At 62.2% G+C, this 21,603-nt stretch overlaps 2 protein-coding genes across 2 annotated transcripts; both read right to left on the bottom strand.

Moving 5' to 3' along the window:
* Positions 1-1,446: 1,446 nt before the first annotated feature.
* Positions 1,447-4,446, bottom strand: LY6E (lymphocyte antigen 6 family member E). Its single transcript, XM_045861524.1, has 4 exons — positions 4,328-4,446; positions 2,746-2,845; positions 2,427-2,546; positions 1,447-2,332 (listed from the first exon to the last, which is right to left on the bottom strand). The coding sequence occupies exons 2-4, from the start codon at positions 2,795-2,797 to the stop codon at positions 2,109-2,111; spliced, it is 396 nt and encodes a 131-aa protein (XP_045717480.1). The 5' UTR covers positions 2,798-2,845; positions 4,328-4,446; the 3' UTR covers positions 1,447-2,108.
* A 7,021-nt stretch (positions 4,447-11,467) lies between these two features.
* On the bottom strand, positions 11,468-13,089 carry LOC123833132 (lymphocyte antigen 6H-like). Its single transcript, XM_045861227.1, has 4 exons — positions 12,936-13,089; positions 12,758-12,841; positions 12,392-12,514; positions 11,468-12,105 (listed from the first exon to the last, which is right to left on the bottom strand). The coding sequence occupies exons 1-4, from the start codon at positions 13,072-13,074 to the stop codon at positions 11,828-11,830; spliced, it is 624 nt and encodes a 207-aa protein (XP_045717183.1). The 5' UTR covers positions 13,075-13,089; the 3' UTR covers positions 11,468-11,827.
* Between the last annotated feature and the right edge of the window lie 8,514 nt (positions 13,090-21,603).

Below are 21,603 nucleotides of genomic sequence, written 5' to 3'. Positions count from 1 at the left end.
TGTGTGCCTGTCCCTGCTAGCGATAGGGGGTAGGGTTTTAGATACCCGTGCGTTATAACAGAAAATCTGCACGATGCCTCGGATTCTGTGTGGAATGACTTGCTGACCACAGAATAGAGACCCCTAGCAACCCCAATGCTGCCTGCTCCGCCCACCTGGGAAGTTAAGGACAAAACTAAACTATGGGCAGACCGACTGCCAGAACGCTGGAGGAAGCTGTTGCTAGGAACGTTTCTTAGGGAGTCACCACCTGAGAGCTTAAGGTTTATTAGAGCCACTACCCCTCCCATACCCTGGACAGGAGTGTATAGAAACAAGGAGTTCTAGTTGAATATAATAATCTCAGTACATGGAAATGACCACAAAACATGGCCCTCCCCAAGATGTATAAATCAAAAAATATAGGCCAAAAATTAGCTATTTAATTGAAATAAATTTAATTTTAATGGCTAATAGTTGATTTCTATATACCTATAAATCACCCCTTGCACCCTTTTAACTTAGACCAATCCCTAGAATCTTAATAGACACCTAGTTACTAACTGGCACCTGAAAGTTTGTGCCCGTATAGCTTCGTTGGCCATCTGATTGATAACTCTCTTGGTCACAATAACCTTTGTTTACCATGGTTGATCTGTGGGACTTCCTGTACTTTTCGGTTATTTCTTTGTTTAACATGACTGATCTGTAAAACCTTCTGTGTTCTTGGGAATTATTTCTGTGGCAACCGTTCCTCTTTTCACAATCACACTACGCACTGAATGTTGTGTAACCTCCCCTGTGAAAATAAAGATCGACTTTTCTCGGTGCGTCAGTCGGCCCCAAAAGGCCCGGCTGTCCTCCGGCGCCCCCCACCGGGCGTCTGGATTCAGTCTCTTCGCCTGAGCCGTGCTTCCTTCGGGGACCCGAGACCCCGCTGCCGAGGCTGGGCCCGGGCAGTCTGAGGCCTCCTGCAGGGGAGCACCCCCCCACGCCCCCCCCACCCTCCGGCTCCCATAGGCCCTGCAGAAGGTCCCGCACAGCGCACGCCGAGCCCCCGCCTGGCCGGCCAGGCTCCTCCCTCCCCCTTGGCCTGGCTGACCCCGGCACCCTGGCCCCAAGGCCCAGGTCCCCTCACACTCCCTGTCTTCCGTCCGACCCCGCTCCCCCACCGGGCGGGGTCTCGCCTCCCTCCCAGAAGCAGGGCGCCCTCCCTGCTTCCTGAGCTGTCCTGTCTGAGGCGGCTCCCCCACCGCCACGCTCAGCCAGGAAGGCGCACGTGGAAGCCACGAGGTGCGGCTCCCTTCTAGACCTCACAGGCACCTAGCCGTGGACTTGGGGGTCCCCTCCCCCCACTGTCCCCAAGTGGGCCTCAGGGAAGAGCAGGGCAGCAGGGGAGCCCCAAGGACCCCGCGGGGGGACCCAGCCGGGATGGGGGCTCCCAGGCAGCCACAGCAGAGTAGGAAGGGGAGGGAAGAACTGTTTATTTGAGGCACGAAGCAGCAGGAGGGAGGGCGCCGGTGTGGGGGTGAAGGGTGGGGGTCAGACGGGGCCACAGCGGGATTTGGGGTGGGAGCCGGGTGCCGGGCCTGGCAGCCTCGACCCGGAGGCCGCGGTTGCAGTGAGTGGGGTGCGGGGTGCAGAGACAGACGCCCGTGCTGGAGCTCGGGGCTCCCTGGCCGCTTACCCCCACCCCTCCCCCAGCACGGCCAGCCTTCCACACGGCTGGGCGCACCCACAGTCACAGCATGCGCCCCCTCCCCAGACATCATGCCACGAAGCACTGACTACACGCCACCGTCTGGGGTCGCACAGGGCCCGGAGCAGGGCGGGCCCTGGGGCAGACGGAGGTGCCCCTTGAGGTGAGCTGGGTTCCCCAAGACCAGTCCTGACCCCTGGAGCTGCGGGCTCCAGGGGACCCCATCCGAGGAGGCTCGCATCACTGACTCGGGCCGTGAGGGGTGGCGGTGGGCCCTGGGGGCGGGGGCGGAGGCAGGTGCGGGGAGCAGGCCCGATGGTGGGGCTGAGGCCGAGGGGGCGGGGCCAGGCAGGGGCTGGTGGGGGGGGCCTGGGTGGGGCTGGGCTTTCCTTCCTGAGCTGTGGGGGTCGGCCGGCACGGGGCCGGGCGGTCAGGGTCCGAGCCGCCGCAGGGCGGCCAGCAGGCTGAGCAGGAGCCCTGCGCCCAGCACGGTGGCGCTGGCCCGCAGCCCGCCGTCGGCCGCGCTGATGTTGCACAGGAAGCTCTGGCAGCAGTAGGTGCCCATGGATGCCACCCCGAGGTTGATGTTGGGGGGGGCGGGGCAGACCGGGGAGCAGCCCTTGTTCAGGCTGTGGCCAAAGTCCACCACGTTCCCTGCAGCAGGAAGCGCGCTGTGAGTGGAGGGGCGGCGGGCGGGCCCGGGGCGGGGGCCAGGGTCGGGGTGGGGTGGGGTGGGGCCAGCGCTCACCGATGCCCGCCGCGGCGGAGATGGTCACGCAGTAGTTGTCAGAGCTCGAGCAGACGGTGGGCTTCAGGCAGTAGAAGTTGCTTTTCTGGTCCGTGCAAGAGAAGCACATGAGGGAGTGGGCTGCGGAAGGAGGGACATGCTGCAGGGGGCACCCGAGGGAGGGCAGGGCGCCGGGGCGGGACCCCTGGGGCGGGGGCGGGGGGGGCCTCCTGGGTTGCACAGGGTGGGTCCCTGGGAGGCGGCCTGGAAGGACCCCTGGGCACCGCTGGGGAGGGTGGGGAGGGAGTCCAGGCGAGGGCACCGTGGCCGGGGGCCTCACCTTGCTCCGCCCCCAGCAGGGCCGCCAGCAGCACCGGCAGGAAGACCTTCATCTTGTCTGGGGCGGGCTCCCCTCCACGACTCGCATGACCAGAACACCCCTGCTTCGGAGACACGGCTTGAGGGGGGCACCGGGGCTCCCAGTGGCACAAGGAGCCTGGCGACCCCACTTGGGGGGTGGGGTAGGCTGCAGCTTCTGGAAGTGGGGCTCCCCCCTCCCCTCACTCGGTGCAGACCCCTCTAGCTGAGGCCCTCCCCGAGCCTGAGCCTGGCTGAGCTTAAGGGGGGGAGCGGTGGGCACGGGCCCTTCTCCGGCGGCGGGTGAGTCCGTGGGGGCTGCCCTGTGTCCTCTGACCTCTTGGGCAGAGGCGCGTGGCAGTGGGGGGGAAAGAGCGCTTTGGGGTGACGAGCTGGGCTTTCCACTCTGTTCGGATGGAGGCCCAGGGTGGGAGGAGGGGCCCCGCGGTGCCATCTGCAGGGGCAGCTGGGGCGGGGGAGGGGTGTTTCTCGCCCCCAGGGAGGTAGTTCTCAGGCCCCGGGAAGAGGGAGGAGGAGCACAGGCGAGAGAACGAACAGACTTCTGCAGCGGCTGGTGGGGGCTCTGAGAGTGGGCCCGCAGGCTCTGCTGCCCAGCCCGGGCCTGGGCTGAGGCCCCGGGGTCAGCAGCGGGAGCTTCGGGAGTTTCCAGAACAGTGCTGAGCCCAGGCAGTGCAGGGAGAAAGAAGCTGGTTTCCGCCTCTTCCCTCCAGTGAGGTTTGGGCGTGGAGGGGCCCGGAGCTGTCCTCACAGAAGCTCTGGTATGCGTGGCCACACGCAGTCATAGCCAGCGTCCCCAGCGTCCCCAGCCAGGCATCCAGCCAGGCGGGTTGAGCCGCCCGGAGTGGTTCCGCGTGAGCCGGGTCAGGCGGAGGGGCAGCCGGTGCGCTTCCGGCCGCGGTCGCCCGGGGCCTGGACTCCCAACTCCTCCGCCAGGCTCACGGGCATCATCCAGTGACTCGGATCGGCAGGAGAGGCAGGAGCCTGTCCTGGTCCCCAGGGGTGAGGAGGCACCAGGGGGCCGGGCGCAGGGGGCCTGGGCACCTAGGCACCTCACATACTTGTGTAATCTATGTCAAACAGGGGCCTCACCGCCCGCCGGGGGGAGCTCCGGTCCCGGGGTCACCGACCCCTGGGGCAGGCAGCTCTCCCCACCGCCGCCAAGACCCCAGGCCTTTCCCAGATCAGGAAAGCTCACCCCACTTCCCCAGTGAGGGGCCACGGGGAACCCAGGTTTGGGTGACGCGTCCCCAGTGCCTGCGCAGCCCTGGGCTGCCAGCCAACGAGGGTACCGGGCGGTGGTCTCCGCCAGCTCCCACCTCAGATCTTTAGAAAGATTCGGCAGGGCTGGGGGGCTGGGAGCACAGGCTCCGCCGCTGGGGCCGAGCCCAGCCGCCCCCGGACTCCCAGCCTTGCCTGGCCTCTTCCGCGCCTCTCCAGGCGGCCCCCTCGCTCGATTCCCTCCGCGCCCTACAGAGCACCTTCTGCGGCGCCCGGGTCTCGGTCTCCGCGCCCCGCGCACGCCTCGCCCGGGCCTGGGGACTCACCGCGCTGGACGCAGCTCCACCACCCGGCCGAGCAGCCCGAGCCAGACTCCGAGGCGGGCTGCTGCGCGGGCGGTTGGCTGGGAGGGCCGGAGGCGGAGCCAGGGCGGGCGCGGGCGGGGTCGGACCTTCTGGTGCTGGCGTGCGGGGGCCGGGGCTGGAGGGGACCCACCTCCGGGCACATGCTCGCTGCCTCTTGGTCTCCGGACCCGGAGGAGGTGTGGGGGAGGGGTGCTCCCACTGGAGCCCGAAGACCCACAAGTGGCCGGACGCGCGAGGGCCCGAGCACCGCGCAGGGAATGCGTCCGAGGCAGACGGCCGGGCAGTAGCTGAGCTCCCTTTTGCAGAGAGGGGTGGGGGCGGTGAGGGGACAGGTGAGGGGACAGGTGAGAGGCCTTCGGCCAGGGCTCATCTCGAGCGGAGCTGTTAGCCCTTCCACGGGTGGGGTGGGGGGGGGTGGTGGCCGGACCCACACCACGAGGCTGGTGGAGGGGCCTCTGGGCTCTGTGGCTTCTGGGCAGTGGTGTGGGCAGCAGCTGCCACCAGCCCGAGCAGCCTTTGCAGGCTGTGGACCCCTCCTCCGCTGGTGCAGGGCTGCCTTCTCTGAGGCCCCGCCCGGGCCAGGACCCTCTGCCCAGGACGGACCCCAGCCTTCTGCGGGTTCGCTGGGCTGCGGCTCGGGGTCCGCTCACAAGGCCAGCCTGCCCTGACCCTCTCTCTGCGCAGAACGCAGAGGCCTGCCCGGTGTCCAGGTGGCCATTCGGCGCCTTGTCCGTCAGCGCGTACCCAGGGCACACCTGCTGTGTGCCGCCGGCCCGGACCTGACTCGCGCCCCATGGGGCTGGCTTGCGGCCGGGGCACATCCCAGCGGTGGCTGTTGGGGCCGCCGACCCCGCAGCCCTCCGAGGGCCCTGTAGTTTGTCCCGCTGCGACCCTGTGGCCCCTCCTGTCCACACAGACCTTACCATCTGACCGTGGGCTCCGGTCCCGGGTGCCAGAATCCCCGGGAGTCCCAGGGCCCGGGCCAGCGCCTGCAGAGTTGATGCGCCTCTCGACGCACCTCTGAGCTGGGCAGCTCAGACTCGCTGTGGCCTGTGCCCCAGACCCTAGGCATCCACCCCGCCCCAGCCACTGCTGCCCTGCTGGGCAGGAGGGCCCTGTCCCTGGGCCCCTGACGCTGGGGAGGCAGGTGAACTCGCCAGGGGGTGCCCTCCGGCCCCCCGGGCTGCACACGCACCCTTAGGAGTGTAAGCAGGAGGTCTGGTGACAGTGGCTGTTTGGGGTGTGGCTGGCGCAAGAGCCACTGAACCGTCCCCTCAAGCTCCCAGAGTTCTGTGGCCCCTTGAGGTGGAGAGTTTGGTGTTGAGGCTGGTTCAGACCTGAACCTTTCTCTCCATCTCCCCCTGGGGTGGGGGGGGGGGGCTGGGCAGTGGGAGGGCCTGGACTCCATCCCAACGCGCCCAGAGTCTCTGGGGTCACCCTCCGCGCAGCAGCCTGTCTCCTTTAGCTACGGGAGGACAGCTCGGAACCCCGCACCTCCGGGCCGGCTCTCTGGGAGGAGCGGACCGCAGGCTCCCATCCGCCGGGGTCTCCAGACAGCACAGACCCCTGTCCCTAGATGAGGGGTTGACCTGGTGGGACGTGACGGGACTTGAGCGCCGAGACCTCCCTTGCGCGTTTCTCCGGGTGGAGAGCCATCTGGGAATGGCAGGTGGCGCCCCGGAGGTCTGCTCTGGCGGCTGGTTGGTGGAGAAGTGGCGCGGGGCTCCCTTATCGCAGCCCCCCGGCTGGGAGGGGCTATGCATGGGGAGACCCTGCTCCTCCTAGGCACAGCCCCGCACCCCCGCGTCTCGGCAGGCAGTGGTCTACCAGCTTCCGTCTGCCCCCACGTTCCCAGCACCCCCATCGTTTCGCCCGCGGCCTCGCAGGGCGGCCCCCACCTTCCCTCCTGAGGGCGGGGCCTGCGTTCGGGTCCCTGGAGCTACTCCCCTTCCCGCGGCCTTCGCGCGCCCTCTGGAGGCCAAAGTGCGCGTAGCACCCCGCTGCGGGGCTGGAAGCCCTGGCCGGTCCACCCCGAGGCGGTGGTCAGTCAGCCGGCTGGCTCTCCAATCTCCCGGACACTCGGTGGATCCGGGGCCTGGCCAGCTTCATTCCTTCCCTGTAGCTGTTTCTACCTTAGAGGCCTCTAGGCCGTTCCTCCTCTGGGCTCTGGTCAGGTCCCTGTGCCCCCAAACCCAACCCGCAGCCTTGGGGTGCCTGCCCTCTCATGAGCAGATCTGCTTCAAGCTGTGCAAGGTGTCCTGGGAGTGGGGAAGAGACCCGCCGCGGAGGCCCCGCAGCTGTCCTTCTGGGCAGTGGGCCTGGGTGCCCGGTCCGGTTCTGGCCCCAGGGCCCTGCAGCCCGGCCTGGGGCCGCGCTAGGCTGGAGAGCAGCCAGCAAAGGCCAGGACCGACCCTGTGCACCTGGGAGGCAGAAACCAGCTGTCTCTGGCCAAGGGGAGCCCAAATGGCGGGAGGCTGGGCAGCCTCACTCCAGGCTCTCTCCTCCACACAGTTCTGAGCCCTCGGCCCCGCCAGCCAGTTTCCCGTCGGTAGGGGTCGCCCTTGGGCAGAGGGGGCGGGGCTCACGCGGCCCCAGGCCAGGGCCCCGCCTGACCTCTGTGGTCGCCTCGCTCGACCAGCAGGGGGCAGCAGCTCGGGCTCAGAGAAGTCACCTGGGTCGAGCATCACCAGACCTTTGCGGTGATTTGTAAATTCTCTACTAGGTAAGGCGGAAAACGCAGCCCTCCGCACCCCAGATGGGAAAGGAGAAAGTCAGGGAGGGCGTCTTCGTGCCCGCCTGCCGCCATGGGGATGGAGCAGGCCTGCCCTCCGAGAGAGGCCCGGGCGGGTTCAGGCGCCTTGGAGGCTGCCAGCTCTGGCCTCTCCTGCACACCCTTTGTCCCTGGTCACGGGGCCCTTGTGTGGCTCCGTGCGCCACCCCTTGTCCCCGGCTGACTTCTCCATGCCACTGAGAATGGAGGAAGTGGGTGGGGAGAGGACAGCACCGGACAGGTGGGGAGGGCGTCAGTTTGGGTGCTCTGGGAAGCAGACGCCGAAGGATGGTTCGAGGTGCAGGGAACGTACTGGCGGGGGCACCACAGAAGACAAGGTGGGCCCTGAAGAGAGTAGAGCCCTCTGGCTGAGCAGCAGGGCCCAGCCCCTTCAAGGAGGGAGGGCATAAGCCAGGGGCGGGGCGGGGGTGAACTTGGGGCTGCAGAGCAGCAGAGTGGCGCCCCAGGGGACCTGGGCAGCCAAGGGCCCGCATCCCGCTCAGCGCAGGCGGGAAGGGCGGGGTGGGGGCTGTAAATCTCTCTGACACCGGCTTCAGGTCCCCGGGCGCCAAGCAGGGGAACCGGAAGATGGAAAGTTTTACAACGGCTTTGTGATAACAACGTTTCATGTCCAACCTGCCTTCTGGCATTTTGAACTTGTGGCCTGTCTGCTGCCTTAAGGGTCTGGCAACGCTGAGGAGTCCCCTGAGACCCCCACACCCCGATCCTGTCTCAGCCTGGGCTCCGGGACCCAGTTATGACTGCAGGGTGGGTGGGGCTCAGGCTGTGGGCGGGGCCGGCCTGGGTCAGAGGAAACACCCTGTAAGAAATGAATTTTTTTAGTATGAACAACATATGTAAATTGTTACTCGGTATTTTTCTGTTTTAGTTTTTAACATTTCATTTCTTTATTTTTAGGAAAAGGGGAAGGGGGAGAGAGAGAGGGAGAGAAACATGAGCGTGTGGTTGCCTCTTGGGTGCCCTCTACTGGGGACCCAGCACACAGCTAAGGCCTGTGCCCTGACTGGGAATCGAACCAGCAACTCTTTGGTGGGTAGGCCAGCGCCCAGTTCACTGAGCCACACCAGCCAGGGCTGTTACTCCGTATTTTTCTACCCTACCCCGGGCACCTCATCCCCACTCTCTCCTGTATTTAAGAAGACGAATCGGAAGCCACGAAGCCGATCTCACCGTCCACGGTCCTGAAAGCAGCACAGGAGCCCCCAGTCCAGGACTTTAATCCCCGGACTGACTTCTTAGGGCTCCCTGCCGTGACTGGAAGGGCTTGCACTGCAGGAACAGCCCCAAGTGGCAGATGGGAGTTGCATGCTGATGCACGAGTGGTCTGGGCCATGGAGGGAGGATCTGACCACCCCCACCCGGGCCCTCTCCCCTGTGTGGACTGGGGGGTGGCCCCATGGGTCTCCACAGCCCCATGTGGGGGTCTCCGACAGACACACTTAGGATGCACTCACCTGCTTTAGTGCTGACTCAATAACACAGTGTGTGTGTGGAGAGCTTTTCTGGGTTAGGAGGAGATTTCTTTTTTTTTTTTTTTTTAGGTTTTATTTTTAGAGAGAGGGAGAGGGAGGGAGGAAGAGAGGGAGAAAAACATCAATGTGTGGTTGCCTCTCACGCACTGCGTACTGGAGACCTGGCCGACAACTAAGGCATGTGACCCCACTGGGACTCAAACCACCAACCTTTGGTTCCCAGGACAGCGCTCAGTCCTCTGAGCCACACCGGCCAGGGTGGAGGTTTGGGCCTCAGTTATGTTTCTCCCCACAGCAGTTTGCCTCTGGGTGTGACGCCCTCACAGAGGTCATGGTCACGGACACACACAAGGCTCTCACTGCAGCCCCTGGGGTCCCAGACCTGGGAGCACCCTGTTCCCCCCCCACAGTGGCTGGGCCCCCTGCTGTGTCACAGTGGAGTCCCTGCGGCCCTCTCCCTTCCCCAGTGTGTGGAGGTCCTCGGTGACCGAGGTCTGGCCACGGGGGGGACAGCAGGGGTTTCCGCAGCCACTCCGTCCCTCCCCTGGCCACCCCTCCACTCTCAGAAGGGCTGGGTAACCCACTCAGGAAGGGGAGGGGACCTGGGGGAGGGAGCTGGGGGTGGGCAGGACCCCATGACTGGGGGGTGGAATCTGTTTTCTTTTCCAGTAATTGTTCTCCCTTCCCGGAAGACTTCTGTCCTCATCCTTGGGGCCTCTCCCTGTGGACAGGCGGGGAAGGGGGGGCTCCCTGCCCCAGGTGCTCTTGCTCTAGGGGGGCTGCAGTCACCCCACCCCACTCACCCCAGCCCCATGTCCTGTTCCCTGCGGAGTCACAGGTGCCGCCCCCCCCACCGTCTCGAGCTGCTGCCGACAGGACCCACCCAGGGAGGGACCCAGGATGCGGGTCTGGGAAGAGGATCCTGGGGGCCTCCAGGGTGGGGCCCACAGGGTGCCAGCCCTGGCTGATCCACTGGTGCCGTGTCCCCACCCCACACACGCACAGCACGCACACACTGTCCACCCCCCACTCGGCACACACCTCACACAGAGTGGGCACGCCACACACACCACACACGTGCTTCCACCCCCACACCTGCAGGGCTCTACCCTAGACCCCTTGTGCGCCTCCCTCCAGGGGGGACCGGCAGCGGGGCCATGGGGGGAGGGGCCCACCTCCCCATTGCAGGGAAAAGGGAGCGGGGTGCGGGGCTGAGGGACTCCTGCCCCCCACTGTGCGGCAGGGCCAGCAGGACAGACACTGAATGCACGACACAGAGAGGATCCCCTTGGAATGAAGTCAACCGGCTTTCTCGAGGCCGCTGCCGTGCAGGCCTGTGCCCACCGGCTGCCCAGTTTGGACAACTGCAGACAGAGGTGGTGCCTGAGGCCTCACTCTGGCAGCACCTGGCTGCCCAGGTGTTTCTAGCTCACAAACACGCAGGTGAACCACGGGAATGTCAGCTGTCAAGAACAGGAGGACTGGCGGTACAAGGGGGTCCCAGGCCGTGGTGGGGGGAAAGCCCTGGGCGGAGCAGTGTGGAGTCTGAAGGCTGGAGAAGCCGGGTTGGCAGGAGGGGGACGGGATGGGAGACGCAGCGCGGGCTCGGGTCCAGGGCTCGGACGGTGGTGGGCAGTGGGGGGTGTGGACACGGTCAATGTGGGCGCTGCGGGTGCCATTCCCTGTATTTGACATTGGCCCTGTGGTTGTGGAAGAAGGTGTCCGTGGTACGGAGCTGGGCGGAGGAGATATAGAAAGTGGACTTCTGAAACTTCTTTGAGAGCGAGAACTGATTTCAAAGTGAAAAGTGTTTGAAGAGTGACCGGGAGTGGGCAGGGACCAGCTGAGAGGTTCCGGAGAGCCCAGCTGCGCAGGGGCGGTGGGGTCTTCCAGCAGTTCTGCTGGCCAGGCGCCCCTTCCCGACAAATTCACCCCGAGGCCCTATCGCCCAGGGCCGCGGTGTCGCCGCCTGTCAAATGGGGTTGCTGTTCGGACTGGGGACTCACAGCAAGGAGGGGGCTCCCTCCGGGATTCTGGAGCTTCCAGATCTCCTGGCCCCAGAGGTGCCGTCCCACGGGGCACGTCCCTGCCCCCGGCCCTGCACCTCTTCACAGCTGCCCCAAAGCCTGGGGGGAGGAGCGGTCCCCAGTGTTAGGGGTGGGGCTGAGTCTCCCTTTCAGCTCAGGTGGGAGGGGCCCCTGGTCTGCACTTGCTCCTCCGAGGAAGCCTGAGCTGGGACTTGGGGTCACATCCCAGCTGCCAACCGACGGGTGAGGGCAGCACCCCAGGGTGGGAGCTGGCCCCCTGTCCACGCCTCAGTTTCCTACCCTGATGGTCTCCGTGGGGGCCCTAGACCCGACCCAGGACGTCCTCAGCCCCAGGGTGTCAGGGAGTGGAGGGAGACTTCTCCCCCGGGAAAACGTGGTTGGGGGGGCCCTGGGGAGAGGTAAAGTGCTGCCACCCCTCCAGTGGTGGCGGCAAGGGCTCGCGGGTGCAGGTGCGCTGAGGGGAAGACAGAGCAACGATGACCCGGGGGAGGTACGGACCTCTCGGCCTGTGGAGGGTGTCCCATCCCAGCCCTCCAGGCCCAGGGGCCAGGACAGCAGCCACCTCCAGGGGCAGGGGCTGCAGGGCAGGGAGCCGGCCTGGAGGGGGTGCTGCAGGGAAGGTGTGGGGGCCTCCTCACGGGCTGCAGAGAGGGCGCCCCCGGGCACGGCCCCTCCTAACCCACCAGGCCCTCGGGGTTGGGCCTGAGATGGGGCGGGAGCCCAGCCTCCCGTGGAAGTGGGTGTGGAGCCCCCACGGCCCCCAGTGGGATGAGTGGCACATGCACAGCAGGCCGGTGCTGCCAAGTTTATTATCTGTTTGCGGGGGGCACACTGGGGAACTGCAGGAGGGGCTGTGGGGCGGCTCTCCCAGGGGCCCCTGCCCAGCAGGTGGTCCCTGCCTCGTGGGGCAGAGGTGAACGGACGGTGCTGGCAAAGCAGACAGGCTTGTGGGCACAGCTGGGTCAGTGCAGGGGGGGGCCGCCCTTTCTCTGGGCCCCTGCCCTGGGAGGAGGGCAGCTCAGCCCTTTGTCTGAGGACTCCCAGGTCTGAGTGGGCCAGTGTGGGTGGGACAGCCAGCTTGCCGTGGGGCCCCCGTGGGTGCTGCGTGGACATGGCCACCCTCACCCTTTTCTGTGCCCGAGGCGGGTCCTCAGGGCAGGGTCCAGAGCAGGGCTGGCCCCAGGCTGAGCAGGAGCCCCCCAGCGAGGGCCCAGAGGCTGCGCCCGGCCCGGGACACCCCGTTACAGAGGTCCTTCTCACAGCAAGACACACCCTGCACTTCAAACTTGGGGACCAGCGAACCCATTTCCTCCAGTATGTTGTTCATCGGACCCAACCCTGGGCCTGGGTTAGCCACTGTCTGCGTCAGTTTGGACGCCTCCTCACAGGAAGGGGCGCAACCCCCGTGCTGCACGCTGACCTTCCGTCCTGCAGGAGGGAAAAAAGTGCCTGCTGTGGGAGCTTCTAGTCCCTCTGTCCCTGTTAGGGTGGCTGTGGTCATCAGCTCCCCTTGGTCGTCCCTCCATAAGCTGGGAGCCCCCTTCCCCCCCACCCCCCCGGCCCAGGAGGCCTCTACAGGCTGCTCAGTGCACAGGGCAGGGGGGCAGGGACAGGCAGCAGCCCCAGGTGACACGGACCTGGCCCCTGACACACCCACACCCCTTCCATGAGGCCCCCTGAACTCAGCCCCACGCTCTGGGCGCAGGGAACTCACCATCCTGCCAGGTGACAATCAGGTCACTCTTGTAGCAGACGTTCGGTCCCTGTCCACAGGACATGACAGGGCACTGTGTGGTCGTCTGGGCCCCAGCACAGAGGTAGCACTGTAGGCTCAGGGCTGGGGCGGGGTGGGGACACAGGCCAGGTTCAGAGGACAGGAAGGCTGACTTTACACCCCCGCCGACCACAACCACAACCCGAACTGGAACCCGTGCTCTGGACAGCCGTCTCCAGGCCCCTGCCCAGGACCTGGGGAGCCCACCCTCTGGGGCTGTGAGCACAGACCCCTCAGGGCTCAGGACCAGGGGACCGAGGACCCATCCCCACTCCCAGGACAGGTCCGGCCAGCCCTGGCACTCACCGCGGTCTGAGCACAGCAGCACCGCCAGCAGGACCAGATGGAGGCCTCTCATGCTTCCTGGATTCTGTGCCACGAGGGGGGTGCCTGCGGGGAGTCCCAAGTTCAGGTTCGGGCGTCCCCTCCCCAGCCCTGGCCCTGCCTGGCTGACCCCCTGCTCACCTCCCCCGCCTCCTCCCACCTGCACTGGCCGAGTGCTCACTGCTGGCCTCAGCCTCCTTCAGCGCCGCAGCATGTGCTCCCACCCCTGCTGGCCCTGATATATCCACCACCCACTTCCGGCCTCCGCCTGCCCCCTCAAGCCTTTGTGCCCCACCCATGGAAATCTTAGTTAGATGTGTTTATTTCTGAAGTCCAAGAGCCCCAGGGGCCTGACAACAGGCTACACCACAAGCTCACACCAGCCTTTTCCTGCAGATTAACCCCTGGAGGTAATCCTACACCAAAGCCGGTGTCAGCCAGTCGAGTCCAGGGCGGGGGGGTGGAGCCATCTAGGATGGAGTTGGGGCAGGGGTGACTGATGGGTGCTTGTGGGATTCTCAGGAGGAAGTGGGTGTTCCTCCAGCCTGTCTCGGTGGCTCGGGTCTGCCTCCTGTGGGCCTTGTGGTGACCCACCTCCCTTCCCTTGTCCCGGCCCCAGTCCCTGTCCCCAGGTCTGTCCGGGGTCCTCCCTGGGCTCCCCAGGAGGGGCCTCCACAGAAAGCACAGAGGCAGAAAACATCTCACACGCTAACACGTGTTTGTCGGTGGGTGTCACTGCCCCCGGGAACCATGCACATCACGGAATCCATCCTCCGTGGGTCTCGAGCACGTGTGGGTGGAAACCATGGTTTTCAGTCTCACACGCCCAGCCCCCATCAGGGCGGGTGGTCCGACCCCGGTGAGTGGGGCAGCAGCGGGGGGCCGGGTGCGGACGGCCACCGGGCGGAGCACACCGGGTGTCCAGCACCCGGGTGAGAGCACCCGTGCGGCACGACCCCGGCTGCAGCCCCGGCCCTTGCAGACCCCCGTGGCCTCAGCAGGGCCCCAGCTGCAGGCCCTGAGAAGCAGCACGGTCGGGCGGAGGGGGGCATGGCTGCCTGGGGCCAAACCCTCGCCAGCCTAATGACAACACCAATCACTCAGCACCAAGCAGCAGCAGTAACACCACACACGAGAATGGGGGGTGACCCACCCCAGGCCCAGAGTCTCAGTCTGTGGGCCCGGGGACAGGGCTTGGCAGGGGAGCCGACACAGACCTACAAGGCAGAGGCCCCAGAGCCAGGCAGCACCAAGGCAGAGGGGCGCCGGGGCCAGTGGGCCGACCTCCGGGGGCGGGGCCGTCAGGACACCAGCACCGTGTGGGGTCGCTCCCTGGGGCTGGAGCTCAGCCGTCTAGGGGGAGGTCTGGGGCCTGCCTCAGTGGTGCCTGGGAGGGGGTGGGCTCCTCCCTCTGGGTCTCCTCACAGGTGCCCTCCACCCCTGGCTGCAAGTGGGGAACCTGCCCAGGAGCCCAGGGGCGGGTGGCCCTGCTCTGCAGACCTGGCTGTTGGGGTCCCACGTGCACAGGTCCAGAGTGCGTCTCCTTGCCAGATGTGACCCACTCCCCAGTCCTTCCTCTGCTTTGTTCTCCCGCAAGTGTGGGACCACCTGCTGTGCAGGCCCCCCCCCCTTGCCCCCTCCCCTGTGCACCCCCCTGCCCCCTCCCTCGCCTCTTCCCCCCAGTCTGTGGACTGGGTCTGCTTCCACTCCTCGGGTGTCGGACTTCCAACAGTGCGGGTTTCTGGCAGTCCTGGTTGTTTCTGTTTTCCAATTGGTTGTTGTCCTTGTTTTGGTTGTGCGGGGACGTGAAGTGTTTCTGTCTAGGCCTCCACCTGGGCTGGGAGTCCAGTGGGCAGCACTCTCTAGATTGACCGGTTTATTTCATAACTTCCAGAAACAGTTCTCTCTCCCCTGGCAAGGACACGCACATTTTTATTCTTAGTGATCGCTGCACTTTCTGTAGTGTGCTGGTAAGGGAGCGGCTCAGGACGCCCTGCCCTCCACAGCTTCGGGGCTGGAGCAGGGGCAGGGAGACAGCAGGCTGGCCCAGCAGACCCCTGAAGATCAGAATGTCCCCTTTCCCCTTCCCCTTTGGTTCCTGGGTTTCACTGCGTGAGAGGGGACTGGGGTCCTTTCTCCCCTGAAACCACCTTTTCCATCCTTTCTCAGTGGAATCCTTAGGCTGTGACAACAGGGAGAGTTTGCACAGGGAAGATCTCATCCTCCGTAGTAGACCCTGATCTTCCAGAAAACTGTTCCATGTTGAGACCCGCCATTCCTTTCAAAACAGACACAGAAACACAATTTAAGGCAAAGACAAAGTTCAAAGAGACAAGCAGTCTAAAACTCAGTCCTCTTCAAGGAGGGTCTGGAACACCAGCCTTAGATTCTTTAAGTTTTCACTTTTATTTTTTTTTAGAGAGAGGGGAAAGGACGTGGAAGGAGTGAGGCATGGATGTGGGAGAGGTACACCCACACGCTGCCTCTCGTTCACCTGGACTGGGGGTGGGCCCACCACCCAGGCATGTGTCCTGGCTGGGAATTGAACCTGTGACCTCTCAGCTGGCAGGCCAGCACTCAGTCCACTGAGGCAGAGCTGCCAGGGGAAAGCCTTAGAATCTTACCTCACACCGCCAGGTACCGCCAGCAACCCTGACGAGGTACAAATGGCACAGCCCAAGTGCAGAGACAGAAGATTCCCCGTGGATTCGAACAGCAAAGAGCAGATCAAGTCTCTGAAAGGTGAGAAAACCGCCAAAGAACAACTGAAACCCAGACACACAGAGGAGAGCTCCTGAAACGAAACTGACTTCCTCAGGGGAGAAAAGGAAAATGAAACTGGGTGTTCTGGCTGGTGAGTCAGTGGGTTGAGCAACAGACTGCCTCAGTGGTGCCTGGGAGGGGGTGGGCTTCTCCCTCAGGGTTTCCTCGCAGGTGCCCTGTCCTCCAGTCAGGGGTCATGCCTGGGTCATGTGCCGTGTGCCAGGTCGGGGGCATGGGGGGCACGGGCAAGGCCCCTGAGGGAGGTTCTGTCTCACAGGGTGTTTCTCTCCCTCTCTGTCTGCCCTCCCCTCCAAGAGTCCCCTGCACATGTCTCTGAGCAAGAAGATCCCAAATAAAAAGCACAACCTTTAAGCTTGGAGTCCTTCCCCATCCACTCCCCAGACTGGAGCCCATCGACTCCCCGGAGACCCGTTTCCTTCACCAACAAAGGGTTTCCAGGAGGCTCATGCCTCAGTGGGAGAGCAGGGAGAGCCCCCAGATGAAGACCTGGGCAATTCCCGAGACCCCTGCAGGGGGGGGTGGAGGCAGGAGACAGCACAGGGCGCACCCTGAGACTGCCCGGCTGTGCTGACCAGCATCCAGCATCCTGGGGCCAGGAAACCCTTCCAGGACTGAGGGGGAGCGAACAGTGAACCCAGGGAGGGAGCGGGGGAGACCTGTCCCTCCCTCTGACTCCGCCGTCCAGAGCCTGGTCCCCTCGGGCTGACAGGTGCTCCAGCCTCACCCGAAACACGAGCTCAGCTTGGGGGAGGGAGCCTGGAAACTCTGGGCATCATCCCCCTTATCTGGGGAGGAAACCTTTGAAAGTGCTCTGTCCCCAGGCCTGGAGGGCAGGACAGGGCCCATCGTGCCCAGAGGAAGAGGCCCATGAAGCAGGTGTGGTTACCTGCCCACCTCTGTTCACTGTCTGCTCTGGGAGGGAGTCCCTCGTGCCTAAAGGCAGAGCCCAGAAGCAACTCCGGGTAGCTGCCCCAACTCTGATTAACTGCCTCCTGTCACAGGCCTGTTTTACAACAAGGTGAACACACAGAGTCTGGACAAGATGAGGATCCGGGCTGACAGACCCCCCACCTGCACATAAGCTTGATCATCACATCCCCCCTGGCATTTGGAAAGCGGGCACCCTGTCTTCCTGCCACCCAACATGAACCCCTTTAACTCCCACCCCACCCACTCCATACATCCTCAGGAGAAAGGGCTCGCAGCTTTGGGCCCCTTGGCTCTCTGGCCTCTGGCCCCCCGGGGGCTGACCACGCTGGCCTTCAGCGGCCCTTCCTTGTGCCACCCTGCTTTGCCCTGAATGTGTGCCCGTCACTACCCCCACCTCAGTGAGGCCGGCTCCCCTCCCTGGGAACAGATCAGGAATTATCCCCGATTGCTCATTAGCAGACGTGCTGATGTGTCCTTCTTTACGTGTGTCGGCAAGGCCCTCGGGGCCTTCCTGGGAGTGCACATGGTCCCATCTGGAGTCGCCACAAAGCAGAACCCGAAGCAGATCCAGAGGCCCGCCACCATGAGAGCCGGTTCTCCAGAGGAAGGTGCTGATGTGAAGGAAGTGGTTTAGTTGCAGGTGCTGGCCACCTGGAAGGTGGGAGACTCACATCTCAGAGGTCATCTCCACCTCTCATGGAGGCAGCAGTTTTATAAGGAGGACGCGGGGAACAGAAGGAAGAAATGAAGGGAGGGGTTGAAAGCTTCTCCACAGGCAGGTGAGCACAGTGCATTCTGAGAAGGCCAGTGATGACCTGGAGTGTGTCACCCTGGCCTCCATGGGGGAAGGTTAGCAAATCTCCTGGAGCCGAGGTGCTTCAAGATCAGAGTTGATGGCTTCTGAGCCATTGGTTTCTCAGATTGTTATGCAAACAGGCCGTGCATGTACAAGCTGCACAGTGGTGAGAGCTGGCACACACAGCTACAATGTCAGAAGAATGGTGGGGCAGGTTACAACTTCCCAGCATGACAACCTTCACTGTTTCAAACCCCCACTGTCAATTCTCCTTCCTTTTCTGTGAAAGTTAGATGTTGTAGCCCAAATATTTCCTAAAGTTAGGAGAATGAACATTGAATCTCATTCTTAAGGGAAAAACAAAGTTTTACAGTCAAGTCACAAGATTCGAGTTTCATGTCCATATCTGTGTGTCTCAGACCTCGGCTGAGGGGGTCCGTGGCATTGTAGCTGAGACAAAAGAATTTCACAGGGACTGCCGAGTCCTGTGGAGAAAAAGGGTGGGCGACTTTTCTCCCAAGAGGAGCCCAAAGCCTCAGCCCTTGCTTTGATGAGCTTTTATTCTTTCTGGGCACATTGCAGGAAGGACCTCATTTACTATGCACTGGCTCGCTTTAGGTGGTTCCCTTTTACACAAAACAAAGGAGAGGATGCTGCTAATCACATCACAGAAAGGGTATATTTGCAAATGAAAAGGCAAAAGTGGGTGAACAGGTTACACTGGTTTTTGGAAGGTTTAGCATGGGTTTTAGGAAGTTACTTTGCAGTAAATGTTTGGTGCCTCAATTCAGGGTGAGGGAGTTTTAGCAAAAGCAAGTCTCATAGCAGTCTAGGTACAGTGCAGGCCTGAATTTCCATGGGAGAACCTATCCATGGGTGTGGGTCTGGTGCATCTCCCAGTGGGAGCTGGGCCCACACCAGGCAGAACAGTCTCCTATAACTGTGCACCATAGATTTTGTTTAAACACAGTTTTTCTACTAAATCACCCTCACTTTCACTAAAGAGACCAATGAAGACCACCTCATTTTCTGCAGGAAGTCCACTTTCAATTGGCCTGATTATTTGTGTGAGCACAACAGGAACAGCAAGTGGTCATGTGGGCTTCATTAAGTCTACTTTGCAGCAACGTTTGTTACCAGGAATTTTCAGCCTGAACTTGAGTTAGCCCCACTGGGCAGAGAGGCCAAGCCACTCCATTGCCACCAGGCTTTGCCTGCAGTACCTGCTGTTATGGGTCAGTTCCTTAAGTTCTCCAGGCCCCCAAAGTGTTTTGAGGGTCTTCCCTGCCACCTCCCAGGAAAGCAGCCTTTGCCCCTTACCTGAAAGGCTGCCATGAACCATGTGAATCAGCACAGTACCAGGCTGTGTCTCCAAGGGGCTTTTATCACCTCCAGTCTTTCATCTTTAAAGGATTTTGTTGACATCCCGAGTCTGAGAGAGACATGACATTCCAGTCAAAGTCTTGCTGAACAAGTCCACAATTGGAAATGAAGAAAATTAGATTCCTATTGAATACATGAGAGAACCTACTGACATGAAAATAAGACTACTCTCTCATGATCAGTTTCCAAATTCTGGAGGGATGCAGCAGGGAGAGAAATGTAACTGCTTAAACATTGTTACAATTTACCAGATGACTGGATGAAAACCAGTGCAAAACTCAGCAATATTTTGAACAAAGCCACAACAGTAATTATCCCCAGTTCATTCAGTCCCACTATTGATTCCTGTTTACCCTGATTATTTGCCAGTATCTCTATAAATTCAGTCCTTCTCCAGAGCCCCCCAAACACTGACTTATTTCAAGGAAATAATCTGAAAATTTATTCTCAGAAAGCCATATTTTAGAATAAGGGAAAGTCCTTTCCACAGACTGTTCTGAAGATGTAACATTTTTTTCAAATGCATCGGAGTGAAACAATGACTGTGGGTAAATGACAAAGAAATACTGAAAATGACACACTTATAGACCTGAATACATTGAAATCGAGAAAGGAATTTGCTTTTTCTTTTTTTCTTTCTTTCTTTAAAAGATTTTATTTATTTATTTTTAGAGGGGGAAGGGAAGGAGAAACAGAGAGAGAAAGAGAGACATCAATGTGCAGTTGCTAGGGGCAGGGCCTGCAACCCAGGCATGTGCCCTGACTGGGAATTGAACCTCTGATGCTTTGGTTCCATCCCACCCTCAATCCACTGTGCTATGCCAGCCATGGCAAGGAATTTGCTTTTTTCTGTAACAACATTTCAAAACAACAATCAGAATGACAAAGAAAAGTATATCAGAGCAGGAAACAATTAATTTGTTCCCACTGGGCAATTGTGCCTGTGGTTTCTGTTGACCAATTACAGTTGGTTTTGGAAAATCAAAGGGAGCTTTTGGCTTTTTCACTTGTACACCATAATTGACCCCTTTTATTACAAATAGCATGTATTGTTTCCCAAGTTAATGAGAATTTCCCACTTTTGGTGACAAAGAAAAGAAATTGGCATTGTTTAGATTGACAAGTGTATTTCATAACTCACAGACACATTCTTTTCTGGTCTGGAGGCCAGGACCAGCAAGGTCAGGGCAGCTGAGCCTGTGGTCAGGGCCCCTCCCCTCCTTGAGTCCACGGTGGTGCCCTCCTCCCCTAGAGCCCCCTGCACGGGTCTGTGAGTCTGGTCACATGCCTGTGTCCAGGGACTCAGCCCTCACACTCACAGCACGGGACCTGCTGGGAGCTGTCACACCTCAGCTTTTCCCTCAGTCCTCCTGTGTGTTGGCTGTGCCACAGTGAGAGTGACAGGGTGGTGAGGGGAGGGGACAGAAGGGGAGGGGGAGGGCTGAGGCAGGCAGGTGGGGTGCTAGGATGGGCCTGGGTGAGAAGGCCGACCCTCTGGCCATCCTGTGAGCCCGTCTCGGAGCACAGTAGGTGCCTTGTGAGGGCCCTGCCTAGGCAAGTGTGTGTGAGTGAGTGTCTGTGTGAGTGTGTCTTCAGAGGTCGGGGTCCAGGTCAGCTCCCAGTGTGGTCTTCTGTGACCCTGAATGACAGAAACCGGGGACAGGGGGCCTGGGAGAGCTTCGGGGGTGTTCTCCCTGGAGCTGAAGGCATGGCTCTGTGGGGGCCACAGGGTGTCCCCAGGGAGGAGGGGGCTGGGCAGTGGGAGGGCCACAGACACCACCCAACCCACCCTGGGTCTCTGAGGCCAGCCTCTGGGAGGTGATCCCTCCTCTCCTCTAGCCCCGCCCCAGGGAAGCTCTGCACTCACCACGTGCTTTGGCTGTGAGAAGGAACTGCCCCTTTTCTGCTGGCTGTCCCTGCACAGGGAATGCTTTTTGCTCTTCCTGCCCCACTTTGTCCCACAGCCCCGGGCCCTGTGGGTGGAGGTGGCCATGGTCCTGGCTAACTGTCCCCGAACATGCACACTTCCTAGGAGCAGGTGTCCGCCAGCCTGCAAAGGGCCCAGCCCTCCCTTGTGCCAACCCCCGTGCCCTCAGCCCCACCAAGGCTCTGCCTGGTGTCAGCACCTACTGCCCTCCACAAGTGGCCAGCTCCTGGGTCCCCATGCTGTCCAGGTTGCCCAGGAGGTCCTGGAATGACCCCTTGGCCCCTAAACTTCTCTCCCTTGCCTGTATCTCTTGGTTGGGCAGGGACCCTGGACCTGCTGCTGGTGTGAGCTCTATCTGGGGGGGGTGGCCATGGGGGCAGCTCAGTGAGCAGGGGAGCAGTCTGAGGAGCTGGTGAGGTCGTGCCCACCGTGTGACCTTGAACTCCCTGCCTAACCTTCCTGGGCCCAGTTCTCCCTCTGAAAGCCTCAGCACCCTCCTCTCAGGCTGGCCCCGCCTCCCTCACTCAGACACTGTCCCAAGTGCTGCTGGGAGCCCCCCAGCCCCTGCCCCCACACACAGGGGCCTGAGGCCCCTCCTGGAACCCACACTCACCCCGGGGCGCCCAGTCCAGCAACAGGGAGTCCCCTTCCAGCCCCCGGGGCCTGTGCCCTCCCCTCTCTGCTGGGTGCCCCCCTGGGGAAGCCCCCCTCCTCCTCCTGCCATGGAGCCCCGGGCATTTCCCCAGCTTCAGACCCTGCCTGGCCGGTACTTGGTGATCAGCAAACAGCTGGGCGACTGCATCTGAGTGGGGATACTCCTGGTGAGAGGAACGGTGCTGTGGGGACCCCGAGCCACAGCGCCAGTGTGCAGGGGCTCGGCCTTGGGGGGACGGTGCCCCAGCTCCTTCACTGGCCTGTGCGCACAGGGCAGGCCTCCCCGCAGCTGCCTGTGGCCGGCGGGTGGAGGGGGCCTGGGATGCTCAGCCAGGGGAGGACGGCTCGGAACCC

Source organism: Phyllostomus hastatus, unplaced genomic scaffold (genome assembly GCF_019186645.2).
Source record: "Phyllostomus hastatus isolate PE091 unplaced genomic scaffold, TTU_PhHast_1.1 phas_scaffold_21, whole genome shotgun sequence".
Taxonomy (NCBI): domain Eukaryota; kingdom Metazoa; phylum Chordata; class Mammalia; order Chiroptera; family Phyllostomidae; genus Phyllostomus; species Phyllostomus hastatus.
Note: the sequence above shows the minus strand (reverse complement) of the source record. Positions and strands in the feature narration are given on the sequence as shown.